The sequence below is a fragment of the Magnolia sinica genome, chromosome 2 (assembly GCF_029962835.1).
Source record: "Magnolia sinica isolate HGM2019 chromosome 2, MsV1, whole genome shotgun sequence".
Lineage (NCBI taxonomy): Eukaryota > Viridiplantae > Streptophyta > Magnoliopsida > Magnoliales > Magnoliaceae > Magnolia > Magnolia sinica.
The window spans coordinates 128848917-128875640 of NC_080574.1; the positions used below are offsets into that span (position 1 = coordinate 128848917).

Below are 26724 nucleotides of genomic sequence, written 5' to 3' on the forward strand. Positions count from 1 at the left end.
ACATGCACACGTACGAGACATCCAAGCTTTCCATCAGGTGGGTCAAACAAAACTATTTAGATCTGTGGCCAACCTTAGTAAAAAGACCTGATTATTCAGCCACAAGATCAAATCAGCCTGGTCCACCTAATGAAAAGATATGTTCGCTGTATTGGCACGTGTGCTTGTGTGTAGATGGGCCCCACGAAGTATATCCAAATTCATCAGCATCAGTATCAATAGACGGGTCACATTATAAAATCAGTGGCCCTCTTAATCACAACCGTACATTTTTTTTCCAGTTGTAATGTCAATGTGGCCCATTCAAGCTGGGGCCCACCTGATAAAATGTTCAATTGTAGTGGATATCAGCCGAGCAATAGAGAGAGAGAGAGAGAGAGAGAGAGAGAGTATGATATTATTATGATATAATCACCATTCTTACATTATCCTCATCATCCAATAATATATTTCAAAATCCTCACTATCCAAACACTAGAAAATCCTCACCACCCAAATAAAAAAATAAGAAAAGAAAGGAAAACCATAACCAATGCAGCTAAAAATCACCCAAATTATCATATGTTTCGGTAATCCAAACCGTCAATCTGGTGGGCCCCAGATTGGAAGCAGCTCCTATCCACTCCCCGGCTATTTCTCACTCCATCGCAAACAATGATCTTTCTGTACCCGTCTATATTCACAGCCCATCAATTGAAAGGCTGGGATTGTCTCAACATGGGCTTTTCGGTTACAGTCCATCCACACCATCCTGCATCATATCAACGGTCCAGATCACTGAACCATGGTTCCCAGTTGTACAAACCACCTAAATCTTCCTTCATTGTCTCTGACCCAAGACACCCTTCCTCATCCCCCTACCCCTCCCTCCTCTCCCTTCCTCATCAATAGCAAAAGCAGCAGCTGCTGACATTCCCTTCAATTCCTTCAAATTCACACAGCTCTTCCTTAGCATACCAGGCCCACATGGCCCACCAGGCCCACCTCCTCTTTTATCTCCCCCACCTGCAGATTTACTCCCTCCCCCTCTCCAACCCACCTTCGATCCCCCCGCCAATGGAGGCGTCATTTCCGAATTCGGCTTCTTATTCTCCTTCCTCAACACCGCAGAAAAATCCGGCACCGATCGACCGACCACCATTTCGTTCCGGCCCACGAGCGGCCCACCACCGCCGACGAACGAAACCTTCTTCTTGGGTGTCGTTTTACTGGCATCCGCTTCAGATTTCTTACGTCGGAGCTTTGATTCTCTTAGCTGGGAGTAGTATTCGTAATTGCGCCCACGGCGCATTGGAAGGAATGATATGGGGTTTTGGGGATGGGATCGGGCAATGGAAGTCGGAGACGGTTCGAGGGCAGAGAACAGGGATTCGAGATGCTGGAGCTGCTGGTTTAGATGTTGGTTTGATTTGGAAACTGGGATTTCTGCCATTGAAGAAGAGCTGGGATTTCTCTGTTTTCTCCTTTGTATCTTTACCTTCTTTCTTTTCAGCGTTTGGTGTTTTTGAATGGGAATTTAGGAATCCAACGGTCGAGTTAGAAAAGGAGAGGTGTGAATAGTGATGACGTTGGAAGCTAAAACTTTTGAATGAGTGTGGTTGTTGGAAAAGGGTGTATTTCTAATTCTGGAAGATTCTGATGGTCCGTATGCATGTACTCTTATAAAATTAAACCGTCCAAATTGTGGGGCCCACTTTAGATTAGATATAACATTAAAATCACATTTATTAGAAGATTATAAGATTTGATTAATGGATATTTGTTTTATTGAATTACGGCTGTTCAATTCCTTTCGTCCCTACCGTTCCTTTGATGTCCATTAATTGGACGGTCTTCGGTTTAATGTAGTTGTTGGTTTATGATCTACCTAAGGTGGGACCCATTATTTGGACGATTTAGTTTGAGTTATATACGTGGTGTTTGTGCAGTTTCTGAGGGCGTATATGGACCACTGCACTGTACCAGAGTATCGAAGTCTTTCTCTTGTTACAAAGTGGTTGGAAAGGAAAAGCTACAGACAGATGCAGCGGCCTCTTTTAAAAAGCAGTTGTTCACTTGGAGAATGATCCAGTAGCGTCCCAGATGTGGGACCCACCATTATGTATGCCAAAAAATCCAAGCCGTGCATCTCTGTAGAGAGATAAAATCAAGAAATCAAGTGATGTGGCCCATCTGAGTTTTGGAATGGACTAATCTATGGGCTAGCCCTTCATCTAAACAGACACCAACGGCCTGCTTCAACTCTCCACTATTTCTGGTGGTGTGGCCCACTTGATTTATGGATTGCCATGATTTTTGGAACTTGGCCTAAAAAAGGTGATGGCTTATTATGGTCAGGTTCGATTTCCATAACACTTTTCTGTGGGGCCCACAAATTTCGACACTGGATCATCCTCAGTTGGTGGCTGCTTCCCGTTGGAGAGGTTCCAACGGTCATATTTATTGAAGGGTAAAAGATAGGTATTCCCAAGGACTACGTGGGCCAGGCTTACCATTGGTAGAAACGATGGGGCCCACCCCCATGCTTCGGATCAGTCAATAGGATGATGTTGAGCCATTGTCCAGGCTACCAAAACGGGCCCAGTTCGTTTGCAAATTTCACCGATGCAGCGTAAAGTTATCTATGGCCCAAACTGAAATTTTCTGTCATGCGCCCAACTGGATTAATGGTGTAGATCTGCTTCGATCAGTCTGCAATGGGATGAACTGTATTTATGGTGCAGATTGGTTTCCCAAGAATCGGTTTAGATCTTCGGTCCAGATCCATTTCCCTGGAATAGGTGTGAGTCGGCCTGAATCAGCAATTCAATGTCTCTACGAATAATCATAGCCGTTCATCTGGCAGGTCCCCACATGAGATGAGCAATTTCCACGGAAAATAAAAATAAAATAAAATAAAATCAACTATTATATGATCCTAGCCAATTTGCTTAGCGGTTTGAAGATGTGTCAGAGCACTTGGTAAGGTATATTTAGGACTAGTGACCATCTAAGATGGGTTCTAAATATACTTGGATCTAGCTGGACGCGGATTTCCTGCGAAAGTCTTTGGCATGAAGTTCCTGGGCAAGGATACTGGGTGGGGGCCACCACTATGTTTTTGGGAAATATTTTTTGTTTATCCGTATGGCGAGCTCATTTTACGAAAATCGAGGAAAAATAAGGTGGATCCAAGACTTCAGTGGGCCACACGAGAGGAAACAGTAGGGATTTAGTGAGAACCGTTGAAACATTCTTATGACCATAAAGGCTTTGTTTTATGTTAAATTTTTTGTATTTTCACTTCATCCCTATGTTAATGACCTTATAAACGGTTTGAATGGCATATAAACATCAAGGTGGAGCACACGAAGGTTTCAACTATAGGTATTTCTTTTCCCAATTTTTTCTCTCCAGTGGCCCACTCTAGTTTTGGATTCACCTCGTTTTTTATCCAAATTAGCTCGTCAGACGGATGAACGGAATATATTTCCCAAAAACATGGTGGTGAGCCCCACCCAGCATCCTTGCACAGGAACTTTCTGGGAAAGGCTTTTGCAGGAAATCTGCGTCCAATATAGCTGATTTTGGGGGCGTCGAATTTTCACAAGTGTAGGGCCTCTAATGCACTCGGATGCTTGATACACATCACGGTGGGCCCCACACAGTCGACTCTATGGTAACATTCTCCAATTGAATATACCATATTCAAATTCCACGTGCATGTGTACGGAGTATCAGACTGCCGTGAACGGAGATGATACACGCGAGCACAACTTGACTGCGACCCGGGAACCAGCTATGTGGGTGGGACCCTGATCGTATGGCCTACTTCAATGTATGAATCGTATTTCCACGCCGCCCATCTGTTTTTCCAGCTTAGTTTAGGACACGGTCTCAAAATTGAAGCTTATAAAAATTTCAGGTGGACCACACCACAAGAAACAGTGGTTATTGACCATTAAAAACCTTTTTGTAAAAGTTTTGGCTCAAGCTGATATTTATTTTATGTTATTTTATTTTATTTTGTTTCATTCGGGTCTGTGTGACATTATCAACAGGTTGGATGGTGAATAAACATTACGATGGAACCTAGGAAGTTAATGGTGGGCATTCAATGACAACGGTTCCTGTGGTGTGGTCCACCTGAAACTTGTATCTGCTTCATTTTTTGGACCATACTCTGAAATAAGCTGAAAAAACAGATGGACGGTGTGAATACACAATGCACACATCAAGGTGGGCCCTACAATCAGGGTTGCAGCCAAGTCGCCCTCACAACACAGAGACTACACATCTATCTGGCCAACGGTTTAAAATATTCCTTCGCAGGTCGATACTGGCCATCTAATTATTGGTCTTCAAAGCAATGGTATAAAAATAAAAATAAAAAAGTTAGCAGTTGAGCTTCTGTACAGGAAAGTGAAGAAATGCATGGCTTGGATTCCCAGACAAATATGGTTTTTGAAGTATCATGACCCATTAGATGGACGGTCCTTAAGACATCACCCGGCCACTGCTTTTCTTTTTCTTTTTCAAAAATCCTTTCCTAGGCCTACGTGGAGCCTGCTTGTTTCCTTCAATAAGCAGTTACCGGTTGGAATAGCTCAGCTGATGGGGACCCCATGAATGGTCAAGGCGCCAAAAAGAGCAACACTCCCTTGTTTCAAATTTCATTTTCAAGGCTATGCCTGCTTCAGCCGACGAGTGGAATAGACAGTGGGAAACATCCACCATCCTGATGGGTGATGCGCCCTCCCTTTCATTGTCTCTCTTTATCATATCACATGCCCTCTCCCGTGAGTATACAAGTAACGACGATCACACCTAAAGAGAGGAATTCCTTTCTAATATTATCTCGTAGGATTTTCTTTCATGGGTTAGAGATGTATTCTTTTTAGTTTTAGTAAAGAAAATAGCTATGTATTGTTGTTCTATGAATACGCATATTGCCGAACCATATAAATTTCTATGCATCTTATATCTTATTTTGGTTGTAGCCTGTTGGTTTTTATATGATCATATCTTTTGTGGTTTTAGCTTAGCTTACATTGATTAGGTGACGGAGTTTTTCCACAATAATTAGTGTCAAAGTCAAAGATTGAGAAGCTTTTTAGCATGAGATTGGTATTAGTGTTTGTATTGCAATTGTGTTTTAAATGACTGAATTAAGTTCTACTATATTCGATGTGTCGAAATTCGATGAACCTGATTACCCGTTGTGAAAACTGAAACTAAGCATGGTGTGGGTAAATGAAGGATACGCAATTGTATTTCAATGAAAAGAAAAGAAACTTCTAGAAATGAAAGATGAAGTATTTGATTAGTTATGATGGATCTTTTTCTTGCATTAAATAATTCAATTTTGTTCAATGTATTGCATCAAACCATTGCAAAATATTTGTAAGACAAATTGTAAAACTTATATGAAGAAAAATCAATATCAAAGAGGATGTTTTTCCGATGACAATTGTACAATTTAAAGATTAAAAAAGAGGCATCTTTACAAGAACACTTAAATGAGTTTAATACCCGTACTAGCAAATTGGTGGTGGTCAATGTAGAAATTAATGATGAAAAAAATGTTGCACTTTGACTTTGTTCAATGTAACATTCGTGGGATAGTTTGATTATAAATCTCAGTAACGGTCTAGATCTCAATATTGAGTCTGTTGTGTCCACATTTGCTTGCCGAAGAGTTCCGCAGAAAAACACGTTTGAGATTTGTTAGTGATGCTTTGATGGTCAGATGAAGATATACTAAGAAAGGTATCAGTGAAAGAGATCAGACGAGATCAAGTCAAAATGACACAAAACATGAAAGTATTGGATTGTGAAAAGAAACGTCTCTTGCATAAAAATTGTAAACTCAAGAAAATTCCTAACCTGCTTTGCTTAATCAAGCAGCGGATTCAAAGCGTTTTGAAGGGAACATGGTTGAAAAAGGTTATTCATCTGAGAACGGAAAAGTGTTGTCAACAATGATTCTACAAGAGAATCTAAACCACCAATGGATTTTATATTCGAGCATTTCGTAACATATGACTCCACACAAATTATTTCTATACATATCAGTTGTGTAATGGTGGCGTGGTTTACATGAGTGATTGTAGCACATGTAAATTTGTAGGGATTAAAGATATCAAAATTACTGTGTTTGATAGTATCACATGCACAGTTTTTAGTGTGCAGCACATTGAACCTACAGAAAAGTCTTCTCTCATTAGTAATGTTCGATGAAGATGGTAATAAGTTTTCTAGTGAAGAAGGTCGAATGAAGATTGTAAGTGGTGAAGCGAGAGTTGACGAACATATTATATTATTTGATCAGAGAGATTGTGGTTGGCGATGTTGTTGTTGCCATTGTCATAACAAACTCTACAACAATTTGACACAAGCGATTGGATCACATGAGCAAGTAAAGACTAAAGGCACTTTTTTATCAAAATTTACTTCATAACTTAATACTCTTACTCGGGTGGTAGACTCTCGGGAGTTTCAACATCGGCTTAAGGGTTCGAGTACCCATAGGTGGTGAAATTCCACTACGGCGTGCGTGTGTGGGGTGTGTGTGCGTGTGTTTAAAATAAAATAAAAAAATAAAAAAACAAAAAAGTCTATTAATTAGATTTTTATGAAGATTATATGTTTAGAAAGTTTCATAGAGCTCATTTTTTCTTATCCACTACTAAAAGTAATGATGTTTTAAATTTAATTTATTATAATACTTGAGAAACTCCTGTTAAATCCTTGAAAAGTTTGAAGTATTTTGTTTCTTTTATTAATGATTTCTCTATAACGGTATAGGTTCATATATTGAAAACGAAAAGTGTTGCTTTAAGTTTACATATTGAAAAAGAAAAGTGATTTTTTTTACTTGTTTTATCAAGTTTAAAGTATTTATTGAAAACCACAAAGGAAAGAATATTAATTATCTGAAAACCGATCATGAATGAGAATACACCTCGAAATAATTCAAGAATTTTTACAGTAAACATGGCATTGACGGGCACTACATGATCCATGGTTCTCTAGAGCATAATAGAGCCTCAGAACATATAAATTATACACTCATAAATCATGCTACGAGTATGTTGAGTTAAGTTAGACTCGAGCAATATTGCCATTAACACGGCTTGTTAGTTGGTAAATCATTCACCTATGACAGCACTAAATTGCAATACCCATAAAGATGTATAGTCTGAAAAAACATGTTAATTATTCATTCCTTTTCAATTTTAGTTGTAACGCTTATGTGTGGATGCCCAAAAACTAGATACGAGGTTCAAAAAGCATATTATAAAAATGGAACAAGGAAGTACAAATTGTAGAACATTGCCAGCAACAAGTTAGTGATTAATCGAGATATAGTTTTTAATGAAGATTTGTTACAGGACGATAGAGAATTGTTAAGCCTAAAGTTACGAGAAATAATTGAATCAAAATCTTCAAACAACATTCAAAATTGACTTGCCAATTCATAATATCAACAAATTAACGATATCGTTAAAAATAAAGTTGATGAAAAGCATGCAGATGAGATATTGGGTGTTGTAACTCAAAGTGATCAAAGTTGATCGAAAAGAGTAACAAAACATTTTATTAGACTTGAGTATTATGTTATAGCTTATGCTTGCATAACAGAAGAACGCAAACCTTGCACATTACCAAGAGGCATGTGAATCTATGGACATTAGCAAATGAAGAGTATTCATAAAGGAGGAGATAGAAGCTTCGTATAAGAGCAAGACTTGAGAATTTGTTGAATTACCTAAAAGACAAAAGGCTATTGGTTGCAGATGGGTTTACAAGCTAAGAAAAAATATTAATAACAATGTTAAAAGATAAAAAGCTCATTTAGTGGTAAAAGAGTATGCTCGGAAATCAAATATCGACTTCAATGGAATTCTCTATAATTGTTCAATTGAATACTATTTATACAATGTTTAATATGGCACATGCTTAACTTTAAGCTTGAACAATTAGATGTAAAAATTACTTTTTAGTATAGAAATTTTGATGAAAAAAATTACGACTCAGATCCGATTGTTTTATTGAAGAAAAAATCTATTTTGTTGGCCGAATATATCACTTTACAGTTTAAAGCGGACACTAAGGTGTTAGTACAAGTGATTTAATTCCTTTATTGTGAGCTTGGAATTTCATATATGTGAGGTAAATAATTATGCTTATGTTCATAGCTATGATAATGGTAACTTCATTATCTTGCTATTGTATGTGGATGACATGTTGGTTGTAGTAGAAATACTATTGTAGCATTAAAAATCTCACTTAGTTAGGGAATTCAATATGAAGGATTTGGGTTATTGTTAATCAAATTCTTAAGATTATCATACTTAGAGACAAGAAAAATAAGAAAGCCTAGATAACTCAGAAGGATTATGTTGAAAAAGTTCTGCGTTGCATTAACATGCAAAATTCTAAACCAGTCCGTACTCAATTCTTTATTAGTTACAAGCTATCTTCGGATCAATATCATAGCACAAAAGTGAGGAAAGCAGATGTCTCAAGTACCATATTCATTAATAGCAGGAAGCTTTATGTTTGTCGTGATGTGCACCAGACTAGGCATTGTGCAAGTAGTAAGAGCAGTTGGTAAATACATTACGAACCCGAAGAGATCATTGGACTGTTGTAAAGTGAATCCTTCGTTACTTGAAAAGTAATTCTAAGGTGGTTATTTTTTATAGTTGGCAAAATTTACAGTTTGTTGAATTGTATATGCAAATTATATATGAGATCATGCTAAAACAATATCTACCACAAGTTATGTTTTGTCTTTGGTTAGCAATGCGGTTAGTTAGATGTCCAAGTTATAATCAGTATTATCCTTGCCTACTACAAAAATAAAGTATATGTCCACTACCAAGGTATGCAAAAAGATATTTGATTAAAGATGCTGCTAGAAAAATTAAAATTCAAATAAAAAGTGGTGGTAATTCAATGTGATGGCCAGAAGGCATTATACTTGGCTAAGAATCTAGTATTTCATATTCGGACCTAACATACTTATGTTAAATATCAATTTATTAATGATATAATGGAATATTATCAAATCTCATTGCAGAAGATTCACATTGACAACGACATAGAAAATATGCTGACAAAGTCTATTGTAAGGGAAAAGTTTGTTTTGTGCAAGGCTTCTCTTAAGCTTGTTGTTACTTAGCGATTGGTGACGTTTTGGACAACTATTTTTGGTTCGGTTTTTCACACAATTAAAAAGGTCTTCAAGTGAAAGAATGTTATGGCAGCAAAAACATTAGGGTGGTACATCGAGTCAAGGTAGGCCAAGATTAGCTTGACTCATCCATGCTCTCCTCGAGTTCGAGCTCAAGCTTACCATTGGAGCTTGGCTTGTTTGTCAAACCTTTCAATTTGAGCTCGAGGTGAGCTAATGGATCAAGTTGAGGCGAGCTCAAGCACAGCGAGTTAGATAAGGAAGGAAAACGGTAAGAAATGGACGATCGAGTACGGTTTAAGTTTTAATTTTTTTATTTTTAAATATAATATATACTTGAGTCGAGCCGGGTTCAAGTTGAGTCAAGATCCACTATGATCGAACTCAGCTCGTTTTCAAAGCCAGTTGGGTTGTATGAAGCTTGGCTCGCCTCAAGTTGTCGTTCAAGCCGAGCTTGATCAAGCTGAGCCGAGTTAGCTTTTCGAGCTAGTTTGGCTCTTGTACAACCCTAAGAAACATATACTAGACCAAACAAAAACAAAACAAAACAAAATAAAACAAAGAAGATGCACAAGGATTTATGTGGTTCGGCAATATACCTAGTCCACGAAGCAACAACAGAATACTAATTTAACTGCTCAAAAACACAAAACGACGGCATCCGGCATTTAGGAGCTACCAAAAACTGATAACGAAGAAAAATTGCAAAAAAAAATCTCTTACCCATAGATATGCAGTTTTTGCAACCATTTGTGATCCATTTTTGGATTGACCAGGGCCTAAGAACTCAGTGATCAGGCATAGCCCCACCTACTGTTGCATGCCCCATTTACTAACATCTGGTCAGCATATCCCATCATCAAACACCTTTATACTTCAGATACACCACATGTAGACAAAAACACCCATCATTATGCTTTCCGCAAAATGCTCGGAATAGTGCTATTTTAACATCTCAGCCATTAATTATCATGGCATCTTTTATTACATAACAGAATCACACAGTACAACTAGGAGCTTCTTTGAGTAAGCAACTAATGAAAATATCATTCTATAAATTCTACTACTCTATAGGAAACCTTCCACAAAATGATCATCTTATCTTTCACCACCTACACTGCCAAGCATGACCCACATGTGTAGATAGGCGTACAACTGGCCCGCCTGCGTTCAAAATGCTCTTTTTCAGTAACAAGGATGGCACATCTTCTGGGTGGCCAGAAATCATTTCCAGGCCCCATTTCACTACCTACATGATCTTTTTTGCACGGAAACAATATGATAGAGATGTTTTACCATAATCCAAGTCCCCCTGACATGATACATGTGGACCGGGACTGCCCACGGATGGCCATTTGTTAAAATGTCGATGTCGTGTAGATCAGATGCTCCAAGACACTCAACATTCAGCTTTCAAAATCGATGGTGAAAAGCAAAAAAGAGTTAACAGTTGACATTGAACCCATTTGGATAGGAAGAATCCCAAATGTGGATATTGAAAAACTCCATGGAAAACTAAACAGGCAAACCATGGAAAAGAATCCAGAGTCCATGGGAAATAGATTTGTTTTTCCTTTGGTTTGTTTGGGTAGCAGTTCATTTTAGCACAATTTATTTTTAAAAAAATAATATTAATTAAAAAAAAAAAAAAAAAAAACACTAAAATGAATAGCCCCCGACGCAGGTTGGTGTCAACACCAATAGAGGACAAACCCATGGATTAGGTTTTTGGGAGAAATCATTTCACTTGTTTTCCAGCAGAAAAGCGTAATAATGACAATCGATTGCAACAGCTACGTGAAAACACCATATCCACAGAAATTGATTTCATTTCCAACCATTTCTAGCTTCCCAAATGGCTCAAGCAAGGCGACTGAAAGTGATTAATAGGATCTTAATGGAATGGTTTCCAAACACACGCTATTCATAGCAGAGCCTACTAGGTGGATGGCCCAGATCCACCATTCCCCTTTCATGCAGGCGGTGGAAGCAGGCTCTATTATATCATGTCAGAGACATCTCCATCATATCATTTCTACTTTTTGGATCGCAGATCTTGTGATATGAGATATGTATCTTGTACATTTCACCTGTTAGAGACATACCTGCAGTTACATAGATATATGGATCTTGTCCAAACATTTGATGGCACTGTTCATTAGCTGATCATTTGATAGGCCACAAGATTGATGGGTCTCTTTTCAAACTTTGTGATACTTGTACTTCTGCCCCAGATTGAATCGGTTGATGTAGCTGTCGAAGCCTTTGAGTACTAGAGTCATCGCGGCATCCACCCCTTGTTCTAGAGCAACGTCCACCTGCGCAAATAAAATACAACCCCGCACTTGAATATTTCAAATGGCATAAAGAGGAAATGACATTGTGCAGCGTGTAGCCCTTTTGATTGGCCATGTACAGTTAGGTCAACAAAGGGCTTTGTTGTAGTGATCTAAAAACTAAAATTGTGACCTCAAACATAGGCAGCATACACCATGGTTCAGAAACTCAAGAACTCAACTCCATCTCTAGCTGGGACTCGAAGCCTCAACTGAGTCTCCACTAGACAACCCGGCATTTATTAATAAAAAGTTATGAATAGCTATAAATATTTAAAGAGCTTTGCTAAGCAAGCCCAAGCACACGAGCAATAAAACTTGTGTACACGCCACATGTGTCCATGACTCAACATCGGACGATTGGTCCAATATCCAATTCACCCATCAGAAAGGCACCACTACATTGATGCCTTAGCCCAAGGATAAGGTTGATCCACTGATTACTTGGGCCGCTGTTTTCAAGACAAATGCATGGCTCTGAAAAACTGGCTGAAGATTTCTAACCCACACAACTCCTTCCAGTACTGTAAGAAGGTCAGACCAACATAATGGATGGATTGGATCTCACATCTATGTTCCATGCTGGGCATTTACATGTTTAAAATATTTATAAAAAGTTAAACTACTTTAAAAAAAATTTAATAAAATAACAATTAGGAATAAGGGTTTGAAGATGATGATGATTAGTTATAACTTTTAAAGCTTAGGAAACATGCGCCTAATGCTTCGGTTGATTCATGTTGTAGTGCTAGGATGCCTCTTTTTGTCCTTTTTCTTTCTTTTCTCTAATAGAATTATACATTCATAAATTTCAAAAAATAAATAATAAATAAATAATAAAAATTGCAGCTGATGGTACAGCAATGTTTTAAAACCTGAACCAGAAACTCATTCAATCTAAAACAGTCCCGCCAGTGACCCAACTGGAATAACCGTGACATCCATATCCAATTTCTATTTTTTCTTCTTTTTTTTTTAATGAATGGTCAATAAGATAGAAAACAATATGATTTAAAACGAACAAAATGACAGTAGTTCAGTTGATATGATGCCTCTTTCTATCAAGGAGGTTTTTGGGCTTAAAACCCTTCTTGTATTCCATTTTAATACCAAAAAAGCACTTGAATTGCCCAGCTAAACCAGGGTAAAGCTGAACTTGACAGTTGAACCATGTGGTTTGAACAGTTCCCTGCATAAAACAGGTTTCTCAGTGACACAACCCATTTCTCTGCCTAGTTCCGGTCCGACCCCTTGGTCCCCTGTGGCTTTTCTAATATGGCAGTTATGGGTGCTTACTTCCTTAGTGGAGGTCATGATTTCGACACTTGATGATCCAATAGATGCCCAAAGCAAGAAGCAAACCGGTGACAGATTCAGGTGCGGGTGTGAAGAAGCGTCTGCTTCAAAATGTCAAGTATAAAAGACCAAGACGTGGGAGCGGGAGCGAGAGTCCAAATCACAACTCAAAGCAGGAGCGATCTTACAATAATCCTGCACATAGGTTTCCATAAAAACTGAGTACCTCGAATTGAGTCACCACGGGACGCTTTGAGTCAGCTGTCAGCAAGCCGACTTTATGAGTATTGTCAATTCAGCACTAAGTAACACTTGCCAGTGAGTTTCCTAGTGATTTGACTCAAAAGTCTCGTTGAGACAAGTTGATTTGGCCAAGTGTTTTGAACTATGCTTACATGTGGCACATGTGCAGGCTAATCGTTACTGTTTAAATTGTAGCCCTGTGTTAATGGGCCACTATATCATCCTAACCATTGGATTTATGGATGTTAACTATTGAACAAGACCAGCTGACTCAATGAGTAACTCAGGACTTGCCCAAGTCAAACCCTGTTATTATACCCCCACCAAGTCAAAATTGATACAGACTTGGTGGGGGTGAAAATAGCACATGAATTGGGTGAGTTTTCCTGAGTTTTCATATGAATCGGTGACTCAGACAAGTTGAAAAACCCAGGCGAATCATTTACTCTTCTCATTTTTTCTTTTTCCTGTGTCTTCCTTCTCCTTCCCGGTCTTCCTTTTTTCAATCTACTCTTCCTCCTTTCAGTGCTAGTAAGGTAGTGCTGCTACAGCATGGGGCTGTTGCTGCTGCGACTGTGGCTTTCAGTCCAATTATGTCCTGCATTCAACCCTAAAAGAAAAGAGAGAGATTGATACTAAGGCAGTGTGATGGCTGATACTCAGGCACTAAGAAATTCTACAAGTGGCATGAAATCTCAAATTACACCATGCAAATTGTGGCTCCAGCTTAGATGGATTGCGTATATATAAATTCATGCATATTTAAATTCCCAGCTGATAGATTAGTGGATATTTAATGAATATCTGAAACAATAAAAATAAAAAAAAAAGCAGGTCTAATTCTACAAACATGTCTACTAGTCAAAGGTTGTGATCATTTATTCAATCTGATCTTCAGATGATGAACTATCTCTGGTGAGTACACAATTTATACAACTTAATTTGAGTAATAAATGCCACACATACGAGTGCCTGCATATCAACCATTAACCCCCGCCAAAGTACCAACTCTCCCACAGGGTAGACTCTTATGATAATTCACCCCCACTTTGTAAATGGTGGCGACTCATCCTCCTCAAATTGGGCCACTCAAATACAGCTATCAAGACCATCCAAATAGTGGGGTTCATTGTGGATGAAGCACATTTTAGAATCAAACAGATCAAGCAATCCCAACCATCCAAATGATGGTTATAAGCTTAAAAGTAAAATAGAAGTGGTTTAAATTCCAAGGGATATGGCTTATTAGATTTAAAGATAATGATGGTGGTGTTGTTTTTTACCATTTGCTCAGTGTAGTTTTTCGTTTATGCTAAATCTACAATTGGATCAGTGATTTTGATTATTTGGATTTTCTTGCAACTCTGCCATCAGTACAATGGAAGAGTCACTACCATTTTTTAGTTGGCGGTCCACTATCATAGGTGTCAAGGCCACAACAGAGTTTTATTTGCTCTGCTGGGCATGATGCTTAATACTTAGCACTTAGAAATTGTATATGTGACATACATTAAATCAAAATAAACGTTCAAACTCTGGGTTCCATTGAAGATTGGTGATCATTTATAAATAAGATTTAATTGAAGCATTCTAGCCTCTGATTAATGGACATTTTTCAGTTAAATTTGGCCATGTTTTTCATTTCACCTTCCCACTTAAAGTCCACCAATAAGCCAGTTAAATTTTAAATCTGTATAAATTTTAATTTATTATCCATTTAAATAGGGGCCAACAATTTGGACAGTTTAATGTAAGTTACTTGAATGACCGGTGCACAATTGTTTAGTGCCTTCACATCAATCATCATCTATTGCTAAGGGTGTGTTTAGTTGCACCAAATATCATAAATTCTTTATATTTTGTGCTAAAATAGAATAATGTTAGGGAGCCTACGGTTGCGCCCTCTTGTCATCCAATCTCGGTGGGGTGACAAAAGTATCTCCCATCGTTGTTTCATCTTTTGGCCTTGTATTCTTTTTTTGTACTTAATGAATTCCTCATCCTTTTTAAAAAGAAACAATTAATCATGAAATTTCATGAATCTGATGCAACAAGACTCACCCTAAAATATCAAACTGTTTCTCAAAAAAGCCCGAGGCACAGGATCCATTAATCAGATGCAATTGTATATAGGCCATCATGACAATGCCCTCATATCAGTGGTATGGATTACATTGCACATCATATCAATGCTATGGATCACTGAACATGGAATAATATGCCCAATTCTACAAAACATGCCTCACCCAAGTCAGTGCATTGACTCGCCCGAATCAAATTTTGTAGGTGAACCAAATTGAGTCAGAGTCCCATGTTTCCATCCTTGCCATTGAATCCAGACATTCAGATTCGAAAAGTAGAAGCACCAGAATGGTGCATTATGTGGACAAAGACCCATGTTGCAACCTTTGATAGGTAGGTCTGAATATACAAGTGTGTGCAATCTATGCGGACCACTAAATTCCAAGAAATTTGTAGAAAGTTTGGGTTTGTTCAGGTACTCTAATTAAAGGTTTAGCTAAAATTGTGAAAGACAGGTCTCTCTCAGAAGCATTGAAGATGCTGCAGATTCTAGGTTTTCGGGGATGAGGTCAACTTACGATGCCCGTGAGACATCAAATGGCAACAACCATTGATCATATCATCTGCAGGCCGCAGCCTACAGGTCTTTAGATATAGGTTCGAGAGAATGGAAAATAAGGGAGGGAGGGAAGGAATCTTGGAGAAAGTGGGTGTCCCTGTACATTTCCAATCTACCAAATGGGATCGCATTGTTGGAGTTGTAATGCAGGGGCATTTTCACACTGGGCTCGAGTGGAGTTGCCTCTAGGATGCAAGGGCACACTCAGGGTGGGCGGCCAGTGTGAGGTGGGCCCCATGTGATTTGGGGCCCACGATGGGGGGTTCAGCCGAGGTCCTAACCCATGAGATGTGGAGCATGGGCTATGAGACAAAGGGATTGATTCGTCATGCTCTAAAAGTTCAAGCTTTTAAAGCAAGTGGTTAATTGTCCTCCATCAAGTTGCATAACTTGTTCAGAGTAGGGATTATTAGGGATTGGTTTATTGTCACAAGCAAGGCATCAAGGAGAATGAGAGGTTGCGGTTTCGTAAGATTTGGTACAAAGACAAAAGTTGATCATGGTATCAAGCAATGTTCGCAATATTGGTATCGTGTTATGTATCGCACCCTTGGGATATAGATACATATTAGTTATTGCACAAGATATATCATTTGCATCGAGTAACGTATCGCACTTTTTGGGAAACATGGGGAAATTTTGGGAAATTGGTTGCATTTTCGATAAAACTTCAAGGATTGTTTACACACTTTTAAATCATAACTCTAAAAAAAGTGCACATAATAGGTTTCTTTTGCATAGGGTCCTAAGCTACGCGTTGTCTAATTGAACTAATGCAGCTATATTCAAAGTGAATTCATAACAATTATAAATGCAAGAAGACATTTATGAAAACACAACCAATTCATTCAAAAGCAAAAGTAGAATTTGGGAGAATTTTGAAATTTTTTGAATTATCCCCAAATTGAATTCATAACATTTATTAAATTTTAATAAAAAAATAAAAACATTATTTAATTCTGAAAAATATAAAAAATAAATGAAGAGAGAAAATCTTGATTCTGTTTTCAAATGTAGATTTTTCTCCCAAATCCAACCACCAGTCCATTAGTGGGATAAGTGCCAATAGATTGCATTAATTTGAGGCTAGTTTGGGCATCAAATGGTCCCCAATCAGCCCCGAATCGACAACACTATTTACCTCAATTTAATTTTTATTTTTTTAAAGATCTATGGGGGAAAATGATATCAAATTGTTAGGTATATGAATTGCATAATAGGATACAAAAGTCCCTAAACTCTATATATTGATATGAAATGCATGTGAGTCACAAAGTATGCAATGCACTAGCACTATAAATAAAAGGAAAACTTGAAAATATAAGATGTTTTGGTATTACATTCCTTATAGTAAATTTATATAGATATTATATAGTTAGAAAACTAAATATAAAAGGTTTATAGTTAATTCCAGGTTATCAGGTTTATAAATCCATCAGACATCCCAAAATAGCATTCTCACCAAAGATTGGACTGTTACATCACCATAAACATATTCAAAATTATAAATGAATGTATATTTGGAATATTTAGAATATTCTGGATTTAATGAATATTTTTCCAGATTTTTCTGACCAAAAAAAATAAAAAAATCAACAGTTACACACCCTGTATCGGCCGTTACCGCCCCATATCGGTTGATACGAGGCGTATCTGTATCGGTAACGGTGGGGACCGTTACGGACACCATTACTGCAACGGAACACCTTGATGATGGGTAAGATGTTGACTTGGTCAATCTTCACCAACTTTTACTTCTAATTATTTGGAAGATATTAGAGTTGAAAGAGGAGTAGTAGTCTCCTAGCAAAAGGAAGGAGAGGATAAAATAGAAATGTTCTAGGGAGAGGATTCTAAAAATCTAGGGGAGGAGGATTGGGTGACAATGGACAAATGTAAGGAGAAAGGACATTGTGCCGAGAGGGAGGGAGGCAGGAGATGCCTGGAACGGTAGAGGAATAAATCACTCAAGGTGGAGGCAGAAATTGGAGTATAGACCCTTGCAGATTATGAGGGAAGAATTAGCAAATAATCTGTATGTGCGCAATTCTTGTAGCACCCTTGAGAATCCAGAGCCTAGTGGATCAAGCTTTCAAGGAATGGAGGAGATGATTGAACTGGAAAAAGTGGATGAAACAGGAGGAATTACTTCAAGCTTGAAAAACCGTGAAAGGACAAATAGAAACATCGCTGGGATTTTAAAAGGGGAAAGTGTGGGTCTTGCATGGCATAGCAATACTATGGATCGGACAAGGAAGATGATTGACTAATCCTTCCAAGATGACGAAGAGGATCACCATAAGTTATAGGATAGGGGAAAGTTAAAATTATCCAAGGGAAGGTGAGTCCTAAAAGCAGTATGAGAGAACTTCAAAATGTCATATTTTCATTTAATTAAATGAAGGTGAGGGACATGGGAAATCGGGAAAAGAAGGTAAGAGGGCAAGAGGTTGAAATCAAAGGAAGCGAGATTATCAGGGTTCCCCAATGAAGATCGTTGGTTGGAATGTGAGAGGACTAGGAAGCCCTCAAAAAAGAATGTAAGTGAAGGAAGTTTGTAAATGTCAAAGGGATCAGCTTGATACCATTTCTAGAGACAAAAAATTCAAGCTATGGACATGAGGTACATTAAGTTTGTCTGGAGAGGACATAATTGTGGTCGTCTAACTTATGATTTAGTAGGGGTTTCAGCCGCTATTGTGGTGATTTGGAACACTGTTACCCCAAGTCAGATGCATGTAGTGGTGCTTTTTCATTTGTGTTCTCTCGTGAGGCACTGGCAACCGATAGGTTTTGGGACAACTTGGACAAAGTCCAGTAATTTTTGGAAAGAGCCGTGGGGTTGGCGTTGAGCCTGTACCTTTTCGCATTGGTTATGGATGAGTTAACAAGGCATTTGCAAGAAGAGATCCCAATTACTATAGACTTACACCAGGGTCATCATTGAGCTCTTACCTTTTCTCATTGGTTATGAATGAGTTAATGAGGCATTTGCATGAGGAGATCCCATTCTCCTCCATTGAGTATGTTGTTTGCAAACAACATAGTTTTGATTGACAAGACAAGGGTGGGTGTAAATACAAAGCTAGATTTATAGAGGGATGCTTTGGACTCAAAGGATTTAAAATTAGTCGGACTAAAATAGAGCATATGGAGTGCAATTTTAGCAATAACAGGAGTGAAAAAAAAAAAAAAGAGAGAGAATTAGTTAAGATTGCTGACCAAAAAAGTTCCCAAAATAACCATGTTTGGTATCTCAGGCAAATGGTTCATGAGTTGACTGATTGAAAAGGATGTTGCCCCCAGAATTTACGCTAGGTGGAAGAAATGGAAATGTGGCTCTAGAGTTTTATGTGAAAGGGAAACTTCATAAGATAGCTATAAGACCAGCCATGTTTAATGAGCAGAATGTTGGGCAGTTAAGAACAAGTTCATGGTATTAGTGTAGCTGAAATGAGGATATTGAGATGGATGAGTGATAGGACGAGGAGGGACAGACTGAGAAATGAACACATTCAAGGGAATTTAGGAGTAGCACCAATAGGTAATAAGAGGGAAAGTTTAGATGGTTTGGTCATGTGTAATGGAGACCAAGAACCACGCTGGTTAGGAGTGAGTTGGTACAAGTCGAAGGCTCTAAAAGTGCAAGGGTAAGGCCCAAAAAGACATGGATGGAGGTGGTAAGAAAAGACTTGATGAACTGTGGTCTAACTGAAGGTTTCGCCCTTGACAAAGTGGAATGGTGGAACAGGATTCATGTAGCCAAGATAAGGCTAGATGATGATGATGATGAGCTATGGGGTTGGTTGGTGTTGGTGGGTGGGTAGGTTGGGGGTTTAACATAATTAATTTTCCTCCAAAAGAAAGGGGAAAATGACATTACAAGAAGCACGAGAGGTTTCTTGAACCAGGGTTTAAAAGCATGAGCTAATCGATCTCCCTAGGAGCTCAATTTACTTGGCTGAATAACTACAAATAATGACACGGATTGATAGGTTCTTGACTTCAACTGTTTGGGAAAATCTTTCTCCAAGAGTTACAATAGAGGCTTAATGCAGCCAGAATCCAACCATCATCCGATAATTCTTGAATCCACAATGGATAGTTCGGCATCAACCTAATTTCGGTTTGAATTGATGTGGCTCAAGGAAAAGGATTTCATTGGAAAAGGGAAAGAGGAGATGGAGGGTTGGCCTGGTAATAGGACAATGCTTAAGTTGAAGGTTGAAAGGCATGTCTAAAGAGCACTTTGTTATGGTGGTTGAGGCCAAAACCAAAATCTTGGACATCGTCTATTCTCATAATAGACTGTTAAGAAAATACAGAAACAGTTCACATTTAACCCAAAAAGGCCAAACCATTGTTGTTTCTTTTTTCTTTTCCTATGTATAAGACCAAATCATCCATGCATAGGAAATTCAAATCTGGCAGATTCTTGGTGCATGAGCCATTGATCGTAAGGCCCATCATATCCATGGTTTGGACACTAAACTATTGTCCCCACTCTTACAAACCGAAAACCCAAGTAAACAGTACAAACTCCTCAACCAGGTTTTTTTTCTTTCTTTTGAAAGGCTTCAGCCCAAGAATTGTATACCAAAACTCTCTTTCTTGCTCGTAGATAAAAACTTTACTTGATATGATGCAAGACAACTAACCACTTGCTCTAAAAGCTTGAACTAATAGGGCGTGGTGAATCAATCCCTTTATCTCATAGCCCAGGTCAGGCCCTCGGCCGAACCCCCTTCATGGGGCCCACTTCACATGGGTCTCACCTCGCACGGGCCGCCCACCCTGAGTGTGCCCCTGCTTCACACAAGCCACCCCACTCGTGCCCGGTGTGAAATTGCCCCTACATTATGATATCTACCAAAAAAGACATTAAACACCCTCAGCAAATTCTCACCCAAAAAACCTAATTCAGCCCCTTCAGCTATAAAAATAAAAATAAAAAATTATATGTATGACTTCTACATTCCTTAGTTGCAGAATTCTCCTACCACAATGCTGCTCTTACTTTTTCCTAGGCTTTTACACTTACTAACATTTTCAAATGGGTGCTTCAAACTCCAGCACTCTTCACTCCCTTCCATGCTTTTGTATCTAAGCTATATTCATAAATAAGCTGAAGTCGTAGCTCAAAAGATGTTGTCTGCCTGTTTACATAAATATAAGTACTATTTTGACACTCCTGTGAAATGCAAGGACAACCACACAAAAGCTTTTAAGCATAATTTTATACGTCTGCAGAGTAGGGTGGAAAGACGAGATTCTTGGTGGCAGAAGTTGCAAGCAACGAAGAGCAACACCAGACATACAGTCCATTCTCATACTTTTGGCAGGCTACCACTTAAAACCATATACCCATGATTATTAGAGAGACAGCAACATGGATTTATAGAGTAAAATTTTATTTTAGTTTTTTTAAAGACATGAGGGGCTGTTTGAGATGAGGAAAGCCTGGATCCCCCCTTTGTTCTTTATTTTTCCTTGCTTTGGGAAACATGAAATCCTGCAAGACAACTCAAGAATTGGGTGTCCTCTGGTGGACCCAAATATTTCTGAAAGTAAAAGAAATTTGTTTGAAACTGGTTACAGTAATTATCTCACCCCAAACGGCCACTTTGCCAAGACAGATTCCTCATTTCTCTAGCCAAACTTCAGAGATGGACATGATAGCATATATTCATAATAATGATAATAATACTAATAACAACAGTCATTAGTATCATCATCACATCATAGCACCAGCCAAAAAAGTAAATGTTGGAGGAATGATCAAATCATAATGTCCATGCCCATGCATGCAACTCTTCTACCTGTGCATGTGAGAACCATCACCCAGGGGGAATGCAGACAAGCAACTATGACAAGCAGCTATATTTCACATCTCTGTTATTGGAAGGGTCATTTCCTATATTCTGCCATTCAATGTGCGTGCATTTATACCAAGAAAACCATGGAAATATATGAAGCATATCATAAAAACACACCTGCTTACGCTCTTGTGAACTGAACTTCTGGAGAAGAAAAGCTTTCAGGTCCATTGTCCCTGGAGGGTTCCCAATACCTACAAGAATATGAGAGGTTTCAGATTTTACACTAACTGGGCTCTTGACATCAAGATCAAAAGATCATAAACCTATAGATGTGACAGACTAACCGATGCACAAGCGAGGAAAATTGCGGGAACCATCCAAATGATCCATGACACTCTTCAGCCTGAAACAAGTGATCAACAATGGCACATAGCAACATGTTCTGAAGCAAGTAATTGTTATTTTAGATTGTACTTCTGTAGGCAAACAACAGTCTAACATCCATCTAATTGTCAGAATTATACACAGTAAGAACTAACAAGATAAATGTGTATCCCTTTCCATATTCAAAAACTCGGATGGGTGTGAAAAAAATTTGGTTCAGAAGGTGCTTCAAGTAGCTTTTTTCTTTCTCTAAGTAGTCAAGTAGATGTGGAATTTTATGCGATTACAAGGAAAATAACATGCTCAATTGTAGTAGTATTGTTCTGAACCCAGGACCATCAATACCATCCCCATTGTGTATGGCCCATGCCCCAATGATCTCCCAGATTGGAGATACTTGCCATCCAATCTTTGGCATTTTCTCAGTTTAAATTTGGCTCGTTGACTTTTTGCCTCTTTAACCCTATATTTGCATACCACCACCGGTTGAAGGTAGGCCAGGCACATTGAATCCAATCAGAATCACCAAAACATGGGCCCACCAGTACAAACTGAAACACATGGAGACAGTCCATATCCTTAGGTTTTTCTTCTTTTTTTTTGTTAGCTTGTTAGCACACAACACTGTCGGTTCACACTTCACTGTTAGTCCATATCCTTAGGTTGAGAAACAAATATTTCCATAAAATAGGTGCATTTTGTTGCATACAAAAAGGATACTGCAAAATAGTGGTTAACCACAAATATCGAGTGCATCAACATGAGTACAAAAAGGCCCAATATTGCCCATCTCTAAGGCTAGAATCATGAAATGTAATAGAAGATCTGGACAGACATACCCATTATGATGGCCATGTCCTCCTCTTGGTTGAAGCCTCATGACTCCATTTGGCAAGCTCATCTCATCATAAACCTGCAAGGACCAAATCCCAATTGAATAGTGTCACAAGACCTTTTTTATGGGTAATAGTGCAAAAACACTTCAATGGCTATTAAGCAAATGGCATAGCATCACTTTCCACAGAGAGATCATGACTGAAAACATACCACTAAGATATGACGCAGAGGCACTTGATAATATGAAGCAAGTGGTCCCACCTTCAAATCATGGTAACAGAAAAATAAGTCATTACTGATCAGATTAAAAGGCATTAGACATGAAGTTGACCAAAAGAGAGGAGTGACCGTAGTGTAAACATGAGAGAAATCTCACTACATATAGACACATGCTACACAGGAAATGAGGGCAAAGGAGTGAAATTAATTCGATCCAAAAGACACAATTGTGATCAATACAAGTGGAAGGCATTTGTGGACCATAAAATGCATCATTACATGTCTAACAAAAAGCAAATATATAGTCCACCAGAAATAATTTTCCCATCTTGGCATCATTTTCAGTTTTTCTAATTCCAACTACATTTCTAACGTAGCGGGTGAGTGGATAAAAGAGAAGAGATCACCGTTTTCTTCTCCAAAATAGCCCATGGATCCGCAAGGAGAGGGAAATCTCTTAGAAAATAAGAAATAAAATTGATATTATTGCTAGAAGTGTGTTGCTTATAGCGTATCTCATGTTCTTATATAAGAAAAATAAACCCTAGACCCTGATTTGGCTCAAAATAGTACACTTTCACAAAATATTAAAAATTACTAAAAATAGTAAAAAGACATTTAATCCTACCAAAACTCATAAGAAACCCGTAGATGACTAAAACAGATACTTTGGACCACAACCAGCCTCTTAAAACCCTAAAAATCACAAAAAAACAGAACTTACTAAAAATAGTAAGTTCTAACTCAAAAGCCTACTTTGACCCTTAAAACAATTGAATATTGCTAAGCCATTTGGGGACCAACAAAACTAGAAAGGCCAGGGCATAGAGCTTGTCGATAGTCTTTCCAACAATATATTAAACATGTGAAATGGATAATCAGTCGCAAAGTTATGGCCGTTGGAATCTATAGTGTGCATTTAAGCCGTTTTTGCTAGGCCCTCCATTGGTAACATTCTCATATCCCATTCACATAAACAATTATAAGATCGCATATGCCATTTTGAGAAGATGGACTACGTATATTATAGTGGCATATGCAATTTTTGGCCGTCGGCCTTTATGGCGTCACACAGAGAAGTATGCAACTGCATAAGCAACGATTATGCGATTATGCCATTGCATACTCCCAATGGTCAAATTTCTAACGGCTAAGACTTTTTTATGCCTCCAAGAATACAAGTCTTCAGCTCTCCCTCTTTCAAGTTTCAAGAATTAATGCTCACACTCTTTCAAGTAACAAGGTTAGAACTCCTTTATCACTCTTCAAATGTTATACAAATTCACACCAAAAAGGAATCATCTTGAACAAAAGAAGTTAAATTACCTAGTCTTTGTCCAATATAGCCTAAAGTTGTGGGAACAGTTCCTAGCTAAGCGGGAAAAAAAAAAAAAAACCCCGCTTTTTACAATCCCGTTTGCCTAGATGATCTGGAAGCAAACAATGAGCAACTTGTAGAGACAAACGACCTAATGTTTGCAGGCAAAGGCCTAACATGGGCCCAAGTAAAAGATGCCGCATTTGCATCGACATTTGGTGAAACTTCAAGTCAAAGGCCGAGAAAACAAGCAATGCCTAATAGCAGTCAAGGCCAAGAAGAAGATGACATTGAGGAGATACACAAAGAAGATAATCAGCCATTGGATGTGGACGAACAAATAGTAAGAACCGATGACAAAGAAACAAAAGAAGAGGAAGTACACATCAAAAAGGGAGATAACTTTGATGATGATGGCAATAATAATGATAATGATAATGATAGTGCCAATGACGGTGGAGATGTGCTAAAATGGATTAGGGATAAATGTGCATAACCTATTTTGAATTTTTACAATGTATTTCTACATCAATAAAATTTCTATGTTTTTTTTTCACATTTTTTAGTATATGTACTCATTTGAGTACTTATTAATTGACTTGTTATAGTCTAATAGTCTAATAGATGTGATAAATATAACAAAATTATAATAAAATTAATAGTAGAGCAATAAAAACAATTCCCTACACTTGTAATATTTTTCATAATTATCTATAGTAATATTTTTATATATTTTTTCATAATTTTTTTCCACTTTTTCCTTTAGTTTTCATTATTTTTTATTTTTTCAGAAAAAGAAAAAAAAGAGTTCAGGGGTCTTTGTGACCACATATGCGAACAGCCCCCATGGGTCGCACGGGATTTCTTATGCCATTTGACAACATTACCATTGAGTCATCCTTTACTTGTCTTACATCATTCCCCTCCACTTGAAAAAAACTTGTCTTCGAGTTAATCAGTGGTTGCATAGGACCCGTTGGTGCTCGATATTCGAACAAATCTACGAGGAACATTCGCGATATGACTATGAGCTCAAGAAGATTAACAACAAAGGCACGGTCACTAATCTTCATGAGTATGCGATACAATCTAATTTTCTTGTTCTTCAACTTATTGTACACTCCTATTGGCAAGCACTCTTTCCTTAAGCGAACCATCACTAAATCGCTTTCTTGGAACACTTTGAAATGCTTTTAAATGCCTATGTTTGTTAGGTGACAATCCATCTAGAGGCTTCTAAAATAATCTCCTTAAGTTCTTTGTTCAATGGCTTTAATTTTATGGACTAACCATAGGCTCAACGCCACCCATCAATAGAAAAGATTGCCCCTCTGCTTAGGAAGTTGTCGAGTCAATTTTCCCCACTCCTAGGAGCAAGGGTAATCTCCTTCCCATCTTTGAAGAAGATACAGATGTTGTCCTTGCCTCTATGGGTCATCAACATCATATTGCCATGATCATCCATGTATCGTATGGCATGCTTCCATAGCAACCACATCACATACAACTTCATCTTTATAATATTCACTGATCGAAAATGGAAGTATTGCTCAATTACCTTGGTTTCGTTTACCTTAATCATCTAGCTAATTGTGTATGGAGAAGGGTGTTTTTCCATCTTCAACTGTAATTTATCTACCACTGCCTTGGACACTATGTTCTTGTCGTTACCTCTGCATATGACCACATCACAAGTATTCTAGTTGATCGTGCACTTGGTCTTGGAGATATCATGTCTATGTGGATCCCCGTCCTACTTGGGAGTGTACATCACAAAGAGAGGCACTCCTTGATCTTCATAAGGCCACTCCTCTTTCTCTGACCTCAGGATTTTCATCCCTCTCTTCTTCAAGGTATCCCGTATCGGTATCGGTTGGCGTAATGGTGCCCTCTGATACCGATACGGATATGGGGGTGTAACAACGATACGGGGGTGTAACGGCCCGTAACGGTGCAATTTTTTTTTTTGCCAAAAAAATATGAAAAAATATGAATTAAATCCGAAATATTCTAAGCATTCCAAATATGCATTCATTTATAAATTGGAACGAGTTTATGGTGGTGTAACGGTCCACTCTTTGGTGAGAAGTTGTATCGGACTGTCTGATGAATTTATAAACCAGATAACTTGAATTTGATTACAAAATTCATATATTTAATTTTCTAAATATCAAATTGATATACTTAACAATTTGATATCATTTCTCCCAATAGTTCTTTTAAAAAATGAAATTAAATTCAGGTAGATGGCGCTGCCAATTTGGGGCTGACTTAGAGGACCAATCTATGCCCCAAATCAGCCTCAAATTCATGCAATTTATTGACATTATCCCACTTATGAATTGGTGGACATTTATTTGATAGTGAATCATGAAAAAAATCAAAAGGCCCTATTTTAAAAAATAAGTGTCCACAAATTAACAATTAAAACTATTCAAACAAATTGATCT

The 26724-nt window shown here is 38.1% G+C and overlaps 2 protein-coding genes across 5 annotated transcripts in view; both read right to left on the reverse strand.

Annotated features, from left to right (window-relative positions):
* Positions 1–371: 371 nt before the first annotated feature.
* On the reverse strand, positions 372–1588 carry LOC131237625 (uncharacterized). Its single transcript, XM_058235504.1, has one exon. It carries the CDS (start codon positions 1430–1432, stop codon positions 821–823), a length of 612 nt encoding a protein of 203 aa, XP_058091487.1. The 5' UTR covers positions 1433–1588; the 3' UTR covers positions 372–820.
* An 8485-nt stretch (positions 1589–10073) lies between these two features.
* LOC131237626 (chloroplastic group IIB intron splicing facilitator CRS2, chloroplastic-like) overlaps positions 10074–26724 on the reverse strand; it is a 28756-nt gene continuing 12105 nt past the window's right edge. For 2 of the 4 annotated variants that reach the window (XM_058235506.1, XM_058235505.1), the window contains exons 5-9: positions 22948–22998; positions 22740–22813; positions 21861–21919; positions 21691–21767; positions 10993–11499 (exon numbers count right to left, since the gene is read on the reverse strand). In XM_058235506.1, coding sequence (XP_058091489.1) covers positions 11383–11499; positions 21691–21767; positions 21861–21919; positions 22740–22813; positions 22948–22998 — 378 coding nt within the window. In that variant the 3' untranslated portion in view covers positions 10993–11382. Of the gene's footprint in view, positions 10346–10992; positions 11500–13502; positions 13667–21690; positions 21768–21860; positions 21920–22739; positions 22814–22947; positions 22999–26724 lie in introns of those variants that run through there. The other 2 variants (XR_009167338.1, XR_009167339.1) reach the window with 2 other exon arrangements.